At 42.9% G+C, this 17,511-nt stretch overlaps 1 protein-coding gene across 2 annotated transcripts; it reads left to right on the top strand.

Annotated features, from left to right (window-relative positions):
• The first annotated feature begins 9,556 nt into the window (after positions 1 to 9,556).
• Positions 9,557 to 17,309, top strand: LOC117443528 (sulfotransferase 2B1-like). 2 transcript variants are annotated; one of them, XM_034079457.2, is made up of 6 exons: positions 9,557 to 9,770; positions 13,704 to 13,915; positions 14,009 to 14,135; positions 14,617 to 14,711; positions 14,875 to 15,037; positions 15,420 to 15,510. In XM_034079457.2, coding segments are annotated over exons 1-6 (738 nt in total). In that variant the 5' UTR covers positions 9,557 to 9,631; the 3' UTR covers positions 15,422 to 15,510. The 2 variants fall into 2 exon arrangements, with proteins under 2 accessions (XP_033935348.1, XP_033935346.1); XM_034079455.2 differs by having other exon boundaries at positions 9,558 to 9,770; positions 14,875 to 15,055; positions 15,420 to 17,309.
• The last annotated feature ends 202 nt before the right edge of the window (positions 17,310 to 17,511 follow it).

Here is a 17,511-nt window from a genome sequence, read left to right as displayed (position 1 = left end):
ATACGTATTGGGATCATTGGTATTAATGTGGACCGGAGGGAGAGGGTGACGAGCATAAGTTTCACTTTCCTTTTTTATTTCAATTCCAGCTTTGGTCCTGAAGAATATGTGTTACGCTCCTCGTAAAGAGACTCAAAACTTGAACCCGCTATGCAAGAACACTTGGGACGGAGACTTAGGGGAAGTGTCAAAAAGACTGGATTTATTTAAGTCTTCAAAAAACAGGCAGGAGACAAAGTAAACTCTCAACAGAGTGAGAAGAACGTGGAGCAGGGCTGAGACGGAGGTTGGGCTGGACGTGGCAGGCAGGACGGAATGGAATATGGAGTTTCTGGAACAGGCACAAAACAGAACAGGATTAGTATATGAACAAATCCAACTGGAAGAGTATACAAAAAGACTAGCAATTCTAGTCAGCCGGAACTGGAGTTTACCACTGTGAGTATACGAAGAACTGGCGAAGTGTGATGATCGAACCGGAGTTTTAAGCAGCAGCAGGTGAGTAGTGGTAATCAGTGATGATGAGAAACAGGAGCGGAGGTGAGTTGGCGGGAAACGGAAAGTAGGTCAACCACGCCCAGCCAGGAAGACAGACAAACAGAAAAAAGGAGAAGGAGATACTGCAATCCCTCACAGTACCCCCCCCCCCCTCAATGGGAGCCACCTGGCGACCACCAGGCTTGTTTGGATGAGCCCTGTGAAAGGCCCTCACCATGATTGGGTCCAGGACACGGGAACGAGGAACCCAGCATCGCTCCTCGAGGCCATAACCCTCCCAGTCCACCAGATACTGGAAACCCCTGCCCCGACATCTGACATCCAAAAGACGGTGCACCGTATAAGCAGGGTGATTGTCGATGATACGGGCGGGAGGAGGGGGTAAGGCCGGAGGGCTCAATTCACTGGTGAGAACCTGCTTAATCTGAGACACGTGGAAAGTGGGGTGAATTCTCAGAGCTCTGGGAAGCTTTAACCGAACCGCGGAAGGGTTAATGATCCTTAGGATGGGAAAAGATGAAGCGTGGGGAAAGCTTCTTGGACTCAGAGATGAGAGGAATGTTGCGGGAGGACAACCAGACTGACTGGCCTGGGACATATAGAGGAGCTGCCTTTCTGTGACGGTTGGCTGATCGCTGGTTCTGTGCCGAAGTCTGGAGAAGGGCAGATCGTGTATCTCTCCAGATTTTCTGACAGCGACGCACATGCTGCTGGACTGAGGGAACTGCTAAGTCTCGCTCCTCTTCGGGGAACAGGGGCGGCTGGTACCCTAATTAAGCCTCAAATGGGGAGAGACCAGTAGCCAGGGTTCGTACGGGTGCTTGAAATCCTTGAAAATGCTTGAAATTTGACGTGGTGTTTTCAAGGTTGGGAAAGTGCTTGCATTTTGGGAATGGTGCTTGAAATTGAGATAAAGTGCTTGAAAATGTAAATGCTTTACTTTTACAATAAATTGCTGTCTGACTGAATAGTTCGCTTTTTAGATTAAAAGAAAATAATTGCTTCGCTTCTACATAAAACAGCTCGCTGCACCTTCCCGCGCTATGCGCGCGACCTGCAAGTGTTTGTGTTACGTGTGACCTGGGCATTCTGATGAGAGATAGATGACTGTGTGCCAGGAGGCTGCCGTTTCAACGAGCGTTGGCTAGCAGAAGACAAATACAAGCCATGGCTAAGACGAGGGTCAAGCCCACGAGTAGCCTCCTGCAAAGTTTGCAAAAATAACGATGCGAGAGTCTGCGCTGACGAGCCACATGACAGGTACGCCGGAGAGCATTTTAGATTAGGCTAACGTTGCATGTTACGTTTGTTTAAGCTAACGTTAGCGAGCTGAATAGCAAACTCCATGAGGGATAATAATAATTGCAGGGGACAATCATTTCAGAGGAGCGTACCTATCTTATGTGCGTTACAGTCGCCATCGTGTGGTGTTCAGAGGACGAAGCTCTCACGGCATTTCGTGTTATAGTCACGAAATATAATCTATTGATTCGACACAGAGCGATTTTGAAAGCAATGTATTTCTACTGTATGTTTCGTGCCTAAACCAAATGAGACTTGCTCTATCGAAATCAGTTGCATTGACCCGTTTGTATTACTGGTCTGGGGGAAGCTCGCGAGTGTGTGTGTGTGTGTGTGTGTGTGTGTGTGTGTGTGTGTGTGTGTGTGTGTGTGTGTGTGTGTGTGTGTGTGTGTGTGTGTGTGTGTGTGTGTGTGTGTGTGTGTGTGTGTGTGTGTGTGTGTGTGTGTGTGTGTGTGTGTGTGTATTTTTGCGTTTGTGTACCGGGGAAACACTCACAAGAAACACCGGCTGTTGTTCTGCCTGCTGTGATGTTACATTAGTCCGTTCTCTGCTTGTAATTATGCCGAAGCTTCAAAGTTGTATTTATCATCTGAATTTGCCGAAACAAGTTTAATATTCTGAAAGCCAAGACTTTGTTTATTTGAAAACATGAAAACAAACTGTCTTTTATATAAAATTGAAGTATTATACAATTAAAACTACATTTTGCTTTAATGCCATGTAATTGTAGAATGAACAGTCTTCCTTTGGAGATGTATAAGTCAGGAGTCTTGAGTCGTCAACATTACCTAAAATCATTGTACACATTTGTAAATATTATTTTCCACTTGTTACCATTGTGAGTCTATTCGTATGCAGCTCTGCGTGATTTTGTGGCTACAATTCAGGCTAATACACTACCAGAGGTGGAGAAGTACTCAGATGTTTTACTTGAGTAAAAGTAGAAGTACTCAGATCTTGTTCTTGAGTAAAAGTAGAAGTACTCAGATATTGTTTGAGTAAAAGTAGAAGTACTCAGATCTTGTAGTGAAATTATAAGTACTCAGATATTGTACTTAGTAAAAGTAGAAGTACTCAGATCTTGTACTTGAGTAAAAGTAGAAGTACTCAGATCGTGTACTTGAGTAAAAGTAGAAGTACTCAGGTCTTGTACTTGAGTAAAAGTAGAAGTACTCAGGTCTTGTACTTGAGTAAAAGTAGAAGTACTCAGATCTTGTACTTGTGTTAAATTAGAAGTACTCAGATCTTGTACTTAGTAAAAGTAGAAGTACTCAGATCTTGTACTTGAGTAAAAGTAGAAGTACTCAGATCTTGTACTTCGTAAAAGTAGAAGTACCAGAGTGTAGGAATACTCTGTTACAGTAAAAGTCCTGCATTCAAAATGTTCCTCAAGTGAAAGTAGAAAAGTATTCTCATCTAAATATAGTGAAAGACAGTAAAAGTAGTCGTTGTGCAGATTGGTCCATTTCAGAATAATATATATGATATGTTTTATAATGATTGATCATGAAAGTGTTCTCAAAGCTGGTGAAGGTGCAGCTAGTCTGAAGTACTTTGTAGACTGCATGGTAGCTGGTGGATTTACTCCAGGTGGAACTAAAGTCTGATTCAACACTTGGTTATATTTCACATCATTCATCTGTGAAGTAACTGAAGGGATTAAATACATGTAGTGGAGGAAAGTACACCATGTACCTCTGAACTGTAGAGGAGTAGAAGTACACCATGTACCTCTGACTTGCGTTCACTACCAACAATTAATCAATAATGTATTAAAGTTATTTGGCTGATTGTTGTATATCGGCTCAGACAGGTTATATGGGAGGCCCAGTCTACGTACAGGTCACTCATTTTGAAATATTAAACTGAGTTTTCTTTTCTTGAATTTTGCATCCTCGTGTAGAATGCTATCACGAAACACACATGTGGTTGTTTACAGCATAAAGAACATCTGATTTAATGTGAGGTAGGGAAATAATCATTTGAGTATGTGTATATAAATATGTAATTTACAACAGCTGTGAGATGCTTGAAAAGCTGGAAAATGCACCTTGAAAATGCTTGAAAAGTGCTTGAATTTGACTTTTGAAAAGGTGTAAGAACCCTGTGTTAAGTCCTGCATTCAAAATGTTACTCAAGTAGAAGTACAAAAGTATCAGCAATCAGCATCAAAATATACTTAAAGTACCAAAAGTAAAAGTACTCATTATGCAAATGTTAATATGTGTTGCCCTTCAGAAAGCCTGAGTCTGCTACTACTCCACAAATTGTCATAACACTACTGTATCTGGGGGTGGGATAATAATGCAAAAGTTGTAACATCCTTTTGTGACCTCTGGAGGAAGCTGCACAAAGGTCAGGGGTCACCTTTCTCAGTAGGATGTATACTCTTGGGACAACAAATGTGTATAACAATCCACTAAAAAGCTGAGTTGTTGAAATGGAATCTCATGATAGTAATATCTTTGAATACACTCAAATAGAAATACTTTCCCATGGCTCTTCGCCGACTGGATGTAGGAGAGATTCTTGTGGTCCGTCCAGACCAGGAAAGGCTGCTTGCTGCCTTCGAGCCAGTGTCTCCACTCCTCTAGTGCCAACTTAACAGCCAGAAGCTCCCTGTTACCAACATCATAATTGTTTCCACCTGTGCCCACTTACCTCATGTATATATTGTCCTGTCTCCCCTTGTTAGTTGTCGGTTCGTCTTGTTCATTGCTCCAAGAAGTAAGATCTAAGCCATTGTTTAATGAAAGTCAGTGTTTTGCCTTTTACCCTCCACGAGAGCGCTTTACGTTTGTCAGTTTGTTCATTCCTCTAAAAGAGTGATTTTGTTTATTTGCAAGTAAAGACTATTTTTTCTTCAAAACCTTTTTGTCTCTGGGTCGTGCATTTGAGTCCTCCAAGCTATTGAGTCAAGGTTCCTGGATTCCTGGAGAAAATCAGGATGTCGTCTAAGTAGACAAAGACAAAGCGGTTAAGGAAGTCACGCAATACATCATTGATCATAGCCTGGAAAACTGCTGGGGCGTTAGTGAGACCAAAAGGCATGACCAGATATTCAAAACGGTGTTAAACGCTGTCTTCCATTCATCCCCCTGGCGGATGCGGATCAGATGATAGGCGTTTCGAAGGTCAAGCTTGGTGAACAGGGTTGCCTCTTGGAGAGGTTCAAAAGCTGAGGTGAGAAGGGGTAATGGGTACTTGTTCTTGACCGTGATATTGTTTAACCCCCGAAAGTCTATGCAAGGTCGTAGCGACTTATCCTTCTTGCCTACAAAGAAGAACCCGGCACCCACAGGAGAAGAGGAGGGACGAATAATACCAGCAGCCACAGAGTCCGTGATATAAAGCTCCATAGCCTCCCTCTCAGGACGGGACAGATTGTAGAGGCGGCTGGAGGGTAGAGGAGCTCCAGAGAGCAGATCAATTGGGCAGTCGTAGGGTCGGTGGGGAGGAAGAGAGAGAGCAGACGTGCGTCCCTTCTTCAGGGGGTACGCAGGCTGCGACAGGGGGCGACAGTGACAGCTTTTACTGTCATGCAGACACTGGGTCTCATGGCGGCTGCTCACATGGTGGTCCCGTTAGGGTTACTACATATGCGCCGCCTGCAGAGGTGGTTCTCCAGGCACAAGCGGCGGCTGGTGACCATCCCCCCCTCAGTGGAGGGCAACCTCCGGTTTTGGGGGTCCCCGGATCACCTCCGGAGGGGTCACACCTCCTACATCACAGTGTTCACGGATGCATCCAGAACAGGATGGGGAGGGACCTGCCTGAAGAGGGCTATAGGTGAGCGCTGGGCTATAACAGAGTCTCGACACAGCAACCTCCTAGAGCTACGGGTGGTAGTGTTAGTCCTCCAGCATTTCAGGCCCCTAATTTAGGGAGGCATGTAATGGTCAGGAGCAACAACAGCACCACAGTGGCTTATATCAACAAGCAGGGCGGAGTCCGCCTTGTTGACCGCAGCGGAGGAACTGTGGTTATGGGCTTCAGAGGTGGTGTTATCTCTGAGAGCCCTCCATATCCCGGGACTGGAGAATAGAGGGGCCGACCTCATGTCGAGGGGCGGCCCCCTGCCGCAGCAGCAGCAGCAGCAGGCTGTGACCCTGGCGGAAATAAATTGATTGTTTTAGCCAGGAATAAGTGTTTAGAAGGCGGGTAAAGTGTTCCTGCAGCTCCTCCATGACGGTAATAATGATTAGAAATCATTTACAGGGCAGAAAGCTGTTTGTAAAAGTGAAAAAACGATTTGAAACCGTTTGAAATGACTGGCGGGTGCTGATGGAAAGCAGGCGGAAACAAATGGATTGTTTACCCAGGAAAAAGTGTTTAAAAGGTGGGTAAAGTGTTCCTGCAGCCCCTAAGTGCCTGATTGTTTCAGAGACCCATAGCCGTGACACAGTGAACCATTTACATCCAAAAGTATCCATTTAAAAGTCATTTTTGTAGGGGGAAAAGGGTGCAGAGAGAAGCCTGAATATGCCTCTCCAGGACCCCGGAGAGCTCGCAGGTGCTGGAGAGGGGGAGACAGGCTCACAGGCAGGCCCGGGGACCCCTGCAGAACCCACAGCATCCCTCCCTGCCTTGAGCAAACAGGCTAGTTCACACTTCCATTACGTACACCGACAAAGCCACCTCTTTGGGGCCGCTCCAAGACCCCCAAAACATGGACGCAGCAGCCCCAGCATCTCTCTCTGACATGAGCAAACAGGCTATTTCAGACTTCCATGAAATACACCGGGGAAAAGCACCTCTCTGTGGCCGCTCCAAGACCCCCAAAACACGGACTAAGGAGCTCCAGGGTCCCTCCCTGCCTTGAGCAAACAGGCTATTTCAGACTTCCATGAAATACACCGACAAAGTCACCTCGTTGGGGCCGCTCCAAGACCCCCAAAACACGGACTAAGGAGCTCCAGGATCCCTCCCTGACATGCGTACTTCCAGAACCTCGCGCACCTTGGGTCCCCGGGCCCCCGAACTTAAGCACTCCCCCACGGACTAAACCCAGATGATCACACCCTCAAGAATCTCGTGCCCCTGGGAATCTTAAAGGGGGGTGTATTTTGCGGTGCTTTATCGTCCGCCCATCGGCATACATATTCGGCCTTCTTCACAGCAGCAGCACCCACCCTCCAGTGGAGGATATTCTCGTGCCCCTGGGAATCTTAAAGGGGGGTGTATTTTGCGGTGCTTTATCATCCGCCCATCGGCACCCATAGTCGGCCTTCTTCACAGCAGCAGCACCCACCCTCCAGTGGAGGATATTCTCGTGCCCCTGGCAACACTTAAAGGTGGTGTATTTTGCGGTGCTTTATCGTCCGCCCATTGGCACCCATAGTCGGCCTTCTTTACAGCAGCAGCACCCACCCTCCAGTGGAGGATATTCTCGTGCCCCTGGCAACACTTAAAGGTGGTGTATTTTGCGGTGCTTTATCGTCCGCCCATCGGCACCCATAGTCGGCCTTCTTCACAGCAGCAGCACCCACCCTCCAGTGGAGGATATTCTCGTGCCCCTGGCAACACTGGTAAACACTGGTAACATTTGTCCAGCCGCTGGCAGGGACTTGACATCGGAAGTTGACATCGCATTTCCATTGAGCGGACACGGGTACATTTGAAGGACAAGTCCCACGTTACCTCTGTCCACAAGGCTGACATTTGCCTTACATACTGAAGGGAGAAGGTTTTAGCTTGGCCCTGTATTAGGAGACAGGAGGCGAAGTGGTGGAGGAGGGTTGTGCGTTGACACCTGAAATGACAACTGACAGGGAGGGGAGAGCAGATTTAAAGGGGTTAGCAGGTGCGATCAGATTGGCTAGCCGGGGCGTAACACCCCTGATCGCTTATTGAGATAACTTGTGACACCTGATGATATTGTCTTCCTGATTGAACTTACGCTGAGCTACATTAGTCAAGATACAAACGTCATAAAGCTCTGGAGGCTCCAATAAATACTTAAATAATTAGAATAAATATTAAAGAAACTGAAAAATAGGTGCTTTTTCTACACTATAAACCTCCAGTTAGCTTTTAAAATGCTCTTTAAAATAGATTACCAAATAAGATCATGATAATTATTTGACAAAAATGCAGCTTTAATCCATCTTTGTTTTCATCTAATTTGTACGTTCTGGTACTTTTATACAACCACAACAAAGATGAATATGTTTTAAGGGTAATGAAAAATATCTGATAATAGTCATATATTTTGTTCACACCTATTCTTGCGACAAAGATATGTAGAATCAATATAAATCTGATGACACTCAGGTGTGTTTCCTCTCACCTGCCAGGTGTCTCTGTCCGACCCCAGGTATCCAGAGAAAGCCTTCTGACCCCAGGGACTCTGGACAGGGTTACAGATCGGAGCGAACGCCGACACAGTCTGAGGGAACACGGAGAAATCAGATATAACGCCCAGAATATGTGAACACACACACACTGGATTCAAGATTCAACGTTTTAACATCAGTATATTGTAGCTGGATCTCTTACAGCCACCTTGTAGAGAAGGAACAATAGTTTATATGTGATTGTTGTTTTATAATCTCTAAACAAACAACATACGTTTTTATCTGCACATTCTTGCACACAAACAGGAAAGGAGGCAATGTCAGTGTGACCATATAAGGGCACTACGATGCAAGCTAATGTCATAAATGGTCGAGAAAATGCTGAATTCTTCCCCCTAAAGTAGACTATTGTTCATCAAATTCATAACTTCTGAAGCTCAGCGCAAGTTCAACCAGGAAGACCGTCTTTACTCATTCATGTATTTCTATCTCCATGTTTCTACTCTCTCTCCTCTCAATAAGTGACCGGGGGTGTCACTCTTCAGCTTAGCCAATCACTTCGCTCTATTCCCAAGAGCCTATCATAGCGTGCCGTCATACCCTTTAAACTCTGCTCTTTCCCCTCTGACAGCTGTCATTTCAGGTGCCTCAACGCAACCCCCCCTCCACCCCTTTTCACCTCCCGTCCCTCCGAATCCAGGGTCAAGCTAAACCACTCCTCCTCAGACCGACCCAACTATCCATTCACGACCACCAGTGACCCCGGGGGGTTTTCATCGGATCGGTTCTACCCTCCAGAATGATACTTCCTGCACAACGGGGCCTAATCGCCGAAACTATTGTCACATTCATTTGTGTATCTGCGCATTAAATATGTATCATCACATCAAAACCGTCTCTCCTGATTGAACTAATGTTGCATCATTATCTTACATGTTTGTTTTGTGGGCTGGTGTTTCGGGGTATACAGTAGCCACTGATGATGTCTCTGATGGCGCCGAATGAATCACACTGAGCACCAACTGGCACGTCATCCCTGTCCCTGATAGGCTCTTCAGCAGCCGGCCAGTGTCTCTGCTTTAGGTCCAGCCCTTGGTTGAATAATGTATCCCAGCAGACGCTGCAAAGGGCATGGCCTGGTTTATATTTCCCTAAATAACTGGGACAATGGGAACACATATTATTGATAACATTTAAAATTCTAGTGAGGGGTCTAGAAGTTTCCAAAGGTATTGGGATGCAGTGAGTAAGGTTGCATTTGAAGTTAAGGACATTTACATTTTTTACATTTGATAAATGATGTGTGATACCTTCAAACAATCTGTAGGATATTCATGTTAAACTCTAAAGGTGAAAAATGTTTCATTTGGATTATAAACTATGGCAAAGGTGAGAGCCCGGGGGATGTTTGACAGTGTTGGCTAACTATTTACTCAATGCCTTCTCATTTAAACAGGGAACGAGCACACACGCATAAGCACACATCATCCACTATATAAGTTCCCTCGTCCACAGAGATTCTGCACCTTAAACTATGACGGAGGAAGAGTTATACACGGTGTACAAGGGGGTCTACGTGGTCTCATCTGTGCACACGCCAGAGAGTCTGAAATACTTTGAAGAGTTTGCTTTTCGCCCAGATGATATCATCATCGTGACGTATCCCAGGTCAGGTGAGTTGTAAGTGTTCGGTGTTGAATCTGTGCACCACTACTCAAGATACGTTTTTATTATTTGATATGTGAAATAAATGTAAAATCAAAAGGAAGACATTTCCTGCTGCTTTGTATTTCTGTGAGGAGCCAGATGAGACAAGAGCAAGTCAAAATAATTCCCAAGCACTGATATTGTTTGCCATTCACACGATATGAGTCCTGATGCAACAGTTCACCAAAGAGAGTTTCACAGGCAGTTAGGGATAAGGCTCTGTACAAATACAAAAATTCCAAATGTTGTTGATCACTGCTAAAACATAGCTATTTTCCAAGATTTTTTTTTTAAACACTAGACCCCATGTCTTTCAAAAGATACTTCATAGATAATTGCAGTGTAGATATATGTACTGGGTTTTCTGTTACTGTAAAAGATGGGCTTTAGCTATAGCTAGCTCATTTTTCAGATGGGTCTGTTGGGTTGTCCTGAGGCAGTGTTCAAAGACATCCGGTGTCAAGGCCTACAGTGGTACCATGATCTCTCTGTCCATGCTCGGAGGTCCGGTTGAGGACAATGACCCTATACTGTATGCCAAAGATCCAATTATCAACAAGTTAGTTCCTCTGATTTTGACTTACTTAATGTTTTAAAGCTCACCTATCATGCTATTTTTAGGCAATAGCATAGGTCTCAGATATATATAAATATATACAAAACATGTCTATGATACAGTGGCGTTTTTATATGTACAAAAGTGGTGGGGCACAAACAACTTAGATGTCTATAAGCTGCTGCAGTGAGGTGCAGTGAGGTTCATGGCAGTTCAATAAAAGGATACCCAACAAACAAACACATTTTATCATTTAAATATTGAATTGTTCTCTCTTAGTAAGATCCCATTTTCAATAAAATTGTGGTCTGACCTTGACTTGAAGATGAAGTCCATTTGCCGATCTCTCTGGACAAAAATTACTTGTTTGTAAAAGTCCTCCTTATCTTCTTGTAGTTTCAAAAGTCTATCATAAATCTAAATGACGGATTTATGATTCGAAAATTATAAAAGTAGGATATTATCTGGCTGAACAAAACGTGCATTTATCTAACAGGTACGTTTCCCACAGATCTTATTTTGAGCTATTTTCTAAAATGCTAAGGAGAAATCTCTTTTGTGGAACCCATGCGCAGCTTACTTCCTGGTTTTAGGACGCGTCTCTCGTCTCCTCTTCACACACTACACTTTTCGCGGCACACGTACGTCCATCTTCTCCCGCTTATCCGCGACCACGGATAAGCGGGAGAAGATGGACGTACTTACAGCCAATCAGCTCTGAATTATGTGAGATGGCGTATGGTGGGGATGGCAGCTCTATGCCCCTATGGTCATAATTTTTTTGCCACACACATTAAATAGGAAAATACTCTGAGCATGCGCAGTGTAGTTTTTACAGTCACCATTGACTGAGACCAGTGGTTCTCAAATGGGGGTACGCGGATTCCTAGGGGTACGTTGGAGTACTGCAGGGGGTACGCAAGATTTATTTTATGTTAATGAAAAAAAAACATACGTAATACATTTAAACAAACTACTAATAGTAGATTAACTACTTTATTCAAAGTTTACAGTAATTCTGGATAATAAAATGGGAACAATAAACGGGGTGCTCTCTTTTCCTCGCCCTCTCCTGACAGCCCGTCAGTCTCGTGCAGCTCGCTGAACCTGTAGTGAGTGACTCGACAGTAAAGAATAAACATATTTATAACTAGTTTAGCTAGTTCCAGAGTAGATAAACTATCTAAGTGTGTTAGGTCTAACTCTTAGTGTATTTAATTGTGCTCCACTCAACGGTCCGTCATAGCGGGCGAAGCTGTGATCATGCAGAGCTGCATATTCTCCGTCAGCAGCAGCTGATCTGATCTCTCTCTCGGTTATACTTCACTCACGTTTATGTCCAAATCTATCAGATCTAGCAAGTTCTAGTTAATGATATCAAAGGACACCTAAACAATGAGCGTTGCTTGGCAACGGCGTGTGGCCGCAAAGTATAGCATTATGCATATGTTTATATGAGGGGTCAAAATCCCATGCTCATAAAATGCTCATATATTTTTTCTCTTCATTCCCCACGCCCCAAAATAAATAGGTAGATAAATAAATATACCAATTTTAGGAAAAGTAAGGAAGTTTGAGCAGTGTGGGTTTTATATTAACAGAGTTACACATATTTCAAAACGTGAAGTGTAATAGCTGCAGTTAGCCTCCCTGTCAGAATGACGAAGGTCTCAGTGAAGCTCAAGCCCATGTTTCTCACTACATTGTACAACTTATTAAAAAGTTCAATGCAACTAATGTCGTCTCAGTGTTATTGCATGATGTTAAAATTGGTTTGCCATGAATTTAGTGATGGATTGTAAATATTTGAAATGTAGCATTTAAGTGTTTCTCAGTTACTGTTGTTGTTTTAATGAATCAGACACTGATGGTGCAGTGCTGTAGGCTACTGTACCTCTTTATAGGCATTTTTTCCTTAACAAATTGTGTTTGCGCTGATCAGGGGGTACTTGGCTCAATTTTTTTTCAAAGGGGGTACATGATTGAAAAAAGTTTGAGAACCACTGACTTAGACAGTGAGAGGGAGGGGCATGATCGGGTTTTGTCCCACATGGCTCAAAACAGCTCAATAGGCACACACTGTAGACACTAATTAGAAGAACACGGACTAAAACAGCAATGTACAGACGAATCAGATGATTAAACATGATCTTAAAATATATGTTATATATATATATTTTTTTTATTTGCATTTTTTTGTAATCATTATTTTTTATACTTTCTGCTGACACTAGGTGTGGCTGTGTTTTGCTCAAAATACCAAACAGATCACCCATTCTAGCCATGCCTCATATCCCTCTATTTCACTTCCTGTTTCTAAAGTGCTGATTTGGGGATAAAGCTTTAAAGAATAAAAAAGGAGGGGGCTGAGCTCATGCAGCTACTGTCTAAACTAAACACTGCCGTGATGAAACGCCATATCATGGATTATCAAGGATTCTCTCTGAAACAGTCTGGAGCTCAAAGGCTTTCTCTCTTGTCGGTTATACCACAAGGTGAGTTCCTTTTTACTTCCTGCTTCTTCACACACATGCTCTCCAGTACAGGTTAGCTCTGAGTGTTAGCGATGCTAATGTAAACACCAACCATATTACGTCCAAAACAGTCGGCCATTGTTTCTGATAGCAACGTTTCTGATTGGCCCGTGGGTCCACATTTCAGATATTACGTCATATCGGACGCTAATCTGGATCAGCTCCGTTGTTCCCCCGTTTTTAGAGATTTGGGTACGGAGGAAAAAAGAGAGGGTTTTATTTTCTGACGCTGCGTGAGTTCCCCGACACACCGGGGACACATGGTTATGTATAAAAGACATCAACAAGTGCATTTTGCATGATAGGTCCCCTTTAAGTTGTTTCTAATGGTGTGTCCCTTCATGTATTCAATCTGCACAAACAATTAACAGATAGCTACAAAGCAATGTTTTTACTGGTGATTCAACATAATATCCAAACGACATAGTAACATTTCTTGTAAAATCATATGAAATAAGAAGTTAACTTGAGACAGAGTGGAGATTGACATTTGGCCAGAGATTTCAATAATAGTTGAACCATCTTTTGGATGGTGTGTTTGTGTATGAAGTATTCCATTTGGCAAGCACACAAGATAAGAAAAAACCCTCCCTCCTGGTTGGCTATTGCCTGTGACTTTGGGAATGTTTTCATGGTATTAACAATTCACGAGTAATTAATTAGTGGTTATCTTATTCTGAAGGCCGCATTTAAGCACAAGCAAACGAGTAAGGGGTGAGGTGAAAATGGGTATAATTTCACCTCACCCCAAGTTTTACAAGGGCTAATAAATACATATTTAAGAACATCTATTTTTTCTTTTTGTTTAGGTACACACTGGATGAAGGAGATTGTCCCTCTGATCATGAGTGGAGGAGATCCAGAACCTGTTGACACGATTGTTAACTGGAAACGTGTTCCCTGGCTTGAAGTGCAGCAGACCGCCTCCCTCGAACTTGAACAGAGGCCCTCTCCACGACTGTTGAATACACACTTCCAGTACAACATGATGCCACCATCTTTCTTTGAAGTAAAGCCAAAGGTAAACCTATCAACTAAGGTGGATCAGATTCATTGTGATAAACGCAGACAGTATGTGTGAAGGAAAGGGTCTGACGTGTTGTCATCACTGCAGGTCATCTATGTGACGAGGAACCCCAAAGATGTGTTCACATCGTCTTTTCATCATGATGAGGCGGCTTCCTTCCTGGTGGACCCAGGCCCACAGACCCAGTTCCTCCACAAGTTCCTTGATGGAAAAGGTTTTTCTGATTTTACAGCTATGTAATGTTTAGAATGCGTTCATAACACCATACATATCAGTGAGTGGGCCGAAAACTCTTAAAAAACCTTTTACCTGGTATCATGATTTAAAGGGGACTTATCATGCACATTCTCAATTGTGTTTTGGGATTTTACTAGCCCATGATTACGAACTTTAATGTTCAAAAAACACATTCTTGTTCTTATAAATTCTCTGAAAATGCTCATTTGAAGCACCTGTCTTTTTAAAGCAACCCAAAATACCAGCAAGAGTCAAATAGAGAAGACGGTCCATTCTTATACATTGTGGGTCGCTAGCACACCAGGGATACATGTTTATCTTGCAAAGCCACTTAGTGCTTTTTGCATTATGTGTAGCCTTTAACAAGGGAGATCATGAAAGACCATGAAGTTCAGTAAACAAACTAAGTTATGATAACCTCTTATGAAAGGAACACTTGTGTCTCCTGTTCCTTCCAGTTCTGTTTGGCTCGTGGTTTGATCATGTGAAGAGCTGGCTGAATGCTGCAGATGAAGAGCACATCATGCACATCTCCTATGAACAGATGATAATGGTGAGACTCAGGAACAATCCTCAAATCTGCCTCAAATCACTTTTCTAAATATTTCCCCAATAATTCTGACCTTGATTTAGCAATCATCTTCAAACTCCTCCTAAGATATTGTATACTGAGAGAGCCACTGCAGGTCTATGAGCGTATCTGTGTTTGTCTGCAGGACCTGAAGGACTCTGTTTGCAACATAGCTCAGTTCCTGCAGAAACCTCTGGACCATGAAGCGATAGAGAAGATAGCCGACCGATGTTTGTTCAAGAACATGAAGAAGAACAACATGTCAAACTTCTCTAATGTTCCTCGTGAATTACTGGACCAGACAAAGTGTGAGTTTCTCAGGAAAGGTGAGTGTCATTAAATAATACATAGAATACAAGGTTTATTTGAATCTGGAGCAGCTATAACCGAGGACACACTGATGTATTTCCGTTGTGCAATACATCCTGAAATGATCTCTTCATGAAATACATAACGATGTTTATGGAGAGTTTGCTGGGCTTTATTTTCTCACTAATATTGTAATATCTAGTCATAGCATGTCTCTGGGGGTAGGGCATTCATTGGTGCTGAGTCATGTTTGGTGGATGGTATCAGGACCATCAGGGAATCCTCAGAAACTGACATACTGTATTTCTAAATAGCAAGAACATAAAGATAGAAAGGTGCACATATTTCTCCAACTGAATAAGGATTTCCTTTTCTTCCCAGGAATTGCTGGAGACTGGAAAAACCTGCTAACCCCGGCAGAAGCAGCGTACTTTGACGCTGTTTACAAAGACAACATGAAAGATGTCAAATATACATTTGCATGGGATTAAATGGGAATACTTTGACATTGCCTCCTGCAGCATACCATGGTTCTCAGAAATGAATAAGCCATTTCTTAATCACAACAAATTGTTTGGTTAATGAAGTGTGTAGCAGCAGAATTGGAGAAACACAAACGTTCTTTAACTCCTCTTGATAGATTAAACTGTGTTATCGTTTTCATAGACAGACCATCAGAATCAAAGATGATGTGTTTGAAGTAGTAACTTCTTGATGTGTTCATACAACACTGCCTTAACAGAGTTGTTGTTGTTGTGTGACCTGAGGTGTTCACCTTGGCTGGTTTGTGTTATGGCCAAACCGATTATTGATTTACCATAAGTCATGTATTATTTCTAGGGCTGTCAAGTTTAACGCGTTAATTGTTACGGTGTGAAGCAGGCAGGACCCAAATGCAGAATAAAGTGAAAATTCCTTTATTTCAAGGCTAGGTGATAAACAAAGACAAAACAGAACACTCACCGACAAACTAGTCATGACACAAGACAAACCGACAAAGACAGACAGACAAACCAGAACTTAAATACACACAAGACTAATCATACAAACAAGACACAGGTGAGGAAGGAGGAGAAAACACGGGGACACCAGGTGAACACAATCGGGTAAATTAGACACACCAGGGAAACTAACGACAGGGAACCACAGACAGATTTAAACAAGACAAAACGCAGACAGAAAACCAAAAATAGATCTAGACAAGACACCATAGAGACAGATAGTGACATTAATAACACGTTAACGCAAAACATTTTTAACGCCACTAATTCAATTTATAGCATGTTACATTTATTTTAACATGCGATTAACACGTGCATTTCTCCTCGGCCCGTCTCGTAGTTTCAGAGCCCAAAGGCTTGACGTTGTTGTTGTTGTTAGTTGAATGGTGGGAGATTCTAGCGAGAGATATGGATATAAAAACATGTATTTTAAACAGCAAGCCAAGCACACAGCTGATGCTGACAGCTGATGCTGACAGCCGGCTTGCGGCAGACCACGCTTGAAAGTTTTACGGGACACGGCATCTACGAGCAGCAAGCTTTCAACAGCTAAATGGGGGGCTACAGCTTAACATTGTGGAGGACGAGGGACTGTGTTAGATAATTTGGATCGCATCCAACGTGTCGACTGCACATCACAGCACATTATGGGAACCACAGTGGGAACTTCGTTCTCATGCTTTGACTGCTATGAAGACAGAGGAGCGGCATTTTGCCGAAAACTGTAAACAGGCGTGTCTGTTAGAGCAACTGGCTCAGTGCAGAGAAGAACACGGGGTTGGGAGAGAGAGAAGAGAGAGAGCGGTTCCAGGTTGTTGTATTGAGAATATTCAGCAGAATATTTGTCATTGTTCCCATGATAATAAACATATTTGTCCTCTCATATGTTGATAAGAGTATTAAAAACTTGACAAATATTCCTCTTAGGTACATTTAGAACAGATAATAAATGTGCGATTAATTTGCGATTAATCGCGATTACATATTTTAATCGACTGACAGCCCTACAAATTTCATTAAGCTTTATGCATCACCAGGCTGCATGTTTGATGTAAAACATCTGTAATGAAGTCAACCTTCACTTGAACTAGTAACAAATAAACCCAATGAGCCTCAGGTGGCCTTACTTGAATGTGTTCATGTGTAACAATGCAAATGTGATATCAGACACGGTCACACCAAAACTCTAAAGCAACATGAACCTGCTTGCCTTATAGAGAACGGATGAAGATCACAATGATTAATAAAACATTGCATTTCCAGTCAAAAATGTCTGCATCAAATGTTGTAACTAAATCACAGAATGTTTTGCTCCTCCTTCATTTTACAATATTTGTATTTTTCGAGTTTCATTTAATCTATTCATCTGCCCTGCTTTTACACATCCTCATCTTTGCATTTACGTTTATTTTATATAAAGATAGAATAGAAGAATAGATTCGGAGGGATGAAACGATGGATTACGTATTGTA

Source organism: Pseudochaenichthys georgianus, unplaced genomic scaffold, assembly GCF_902827115.2.
Source record: "Pseudochaenichthys georgianus unplaced genomic scaffold, fPseGeo1.2 scaffold_622_arrow_ctg1, whole genome shotgun sequence".
Taxonomy (NCBI): Eukaryota; Metazoa; Chordata; class Actinopteri; order Perciformes; family Channichthyidae; genus Pseudochaenichthys; species Pseudochaenichthys georgianus.
This window is presented reverse-complemented; position numbering and strand designations above follow the sequence as displayed.

Coding starts and splice junctions, on each gene's coding strand:
- LOC117443528 (XM_034079455.2), top strand. CDS start 9,632: ATGACGGAGGAAGAGTTATACACGGTGTACAAGGGGGTCTACGTGGTC. Junction 13,916..14,008: donor TCTTTGAAGTAAAGCCAAAG/GTAAACCTATCA, acceptor TCATCACTGCAG/GTCATCTATGTGACGAGGAA. Junction 14,712..14,874: donor CCTATGAACAGATGATAATG/GTGAGACTCAGG, acceptor GTTTGTCTGCAG/GACCTGAAGGACTCTGTTTG.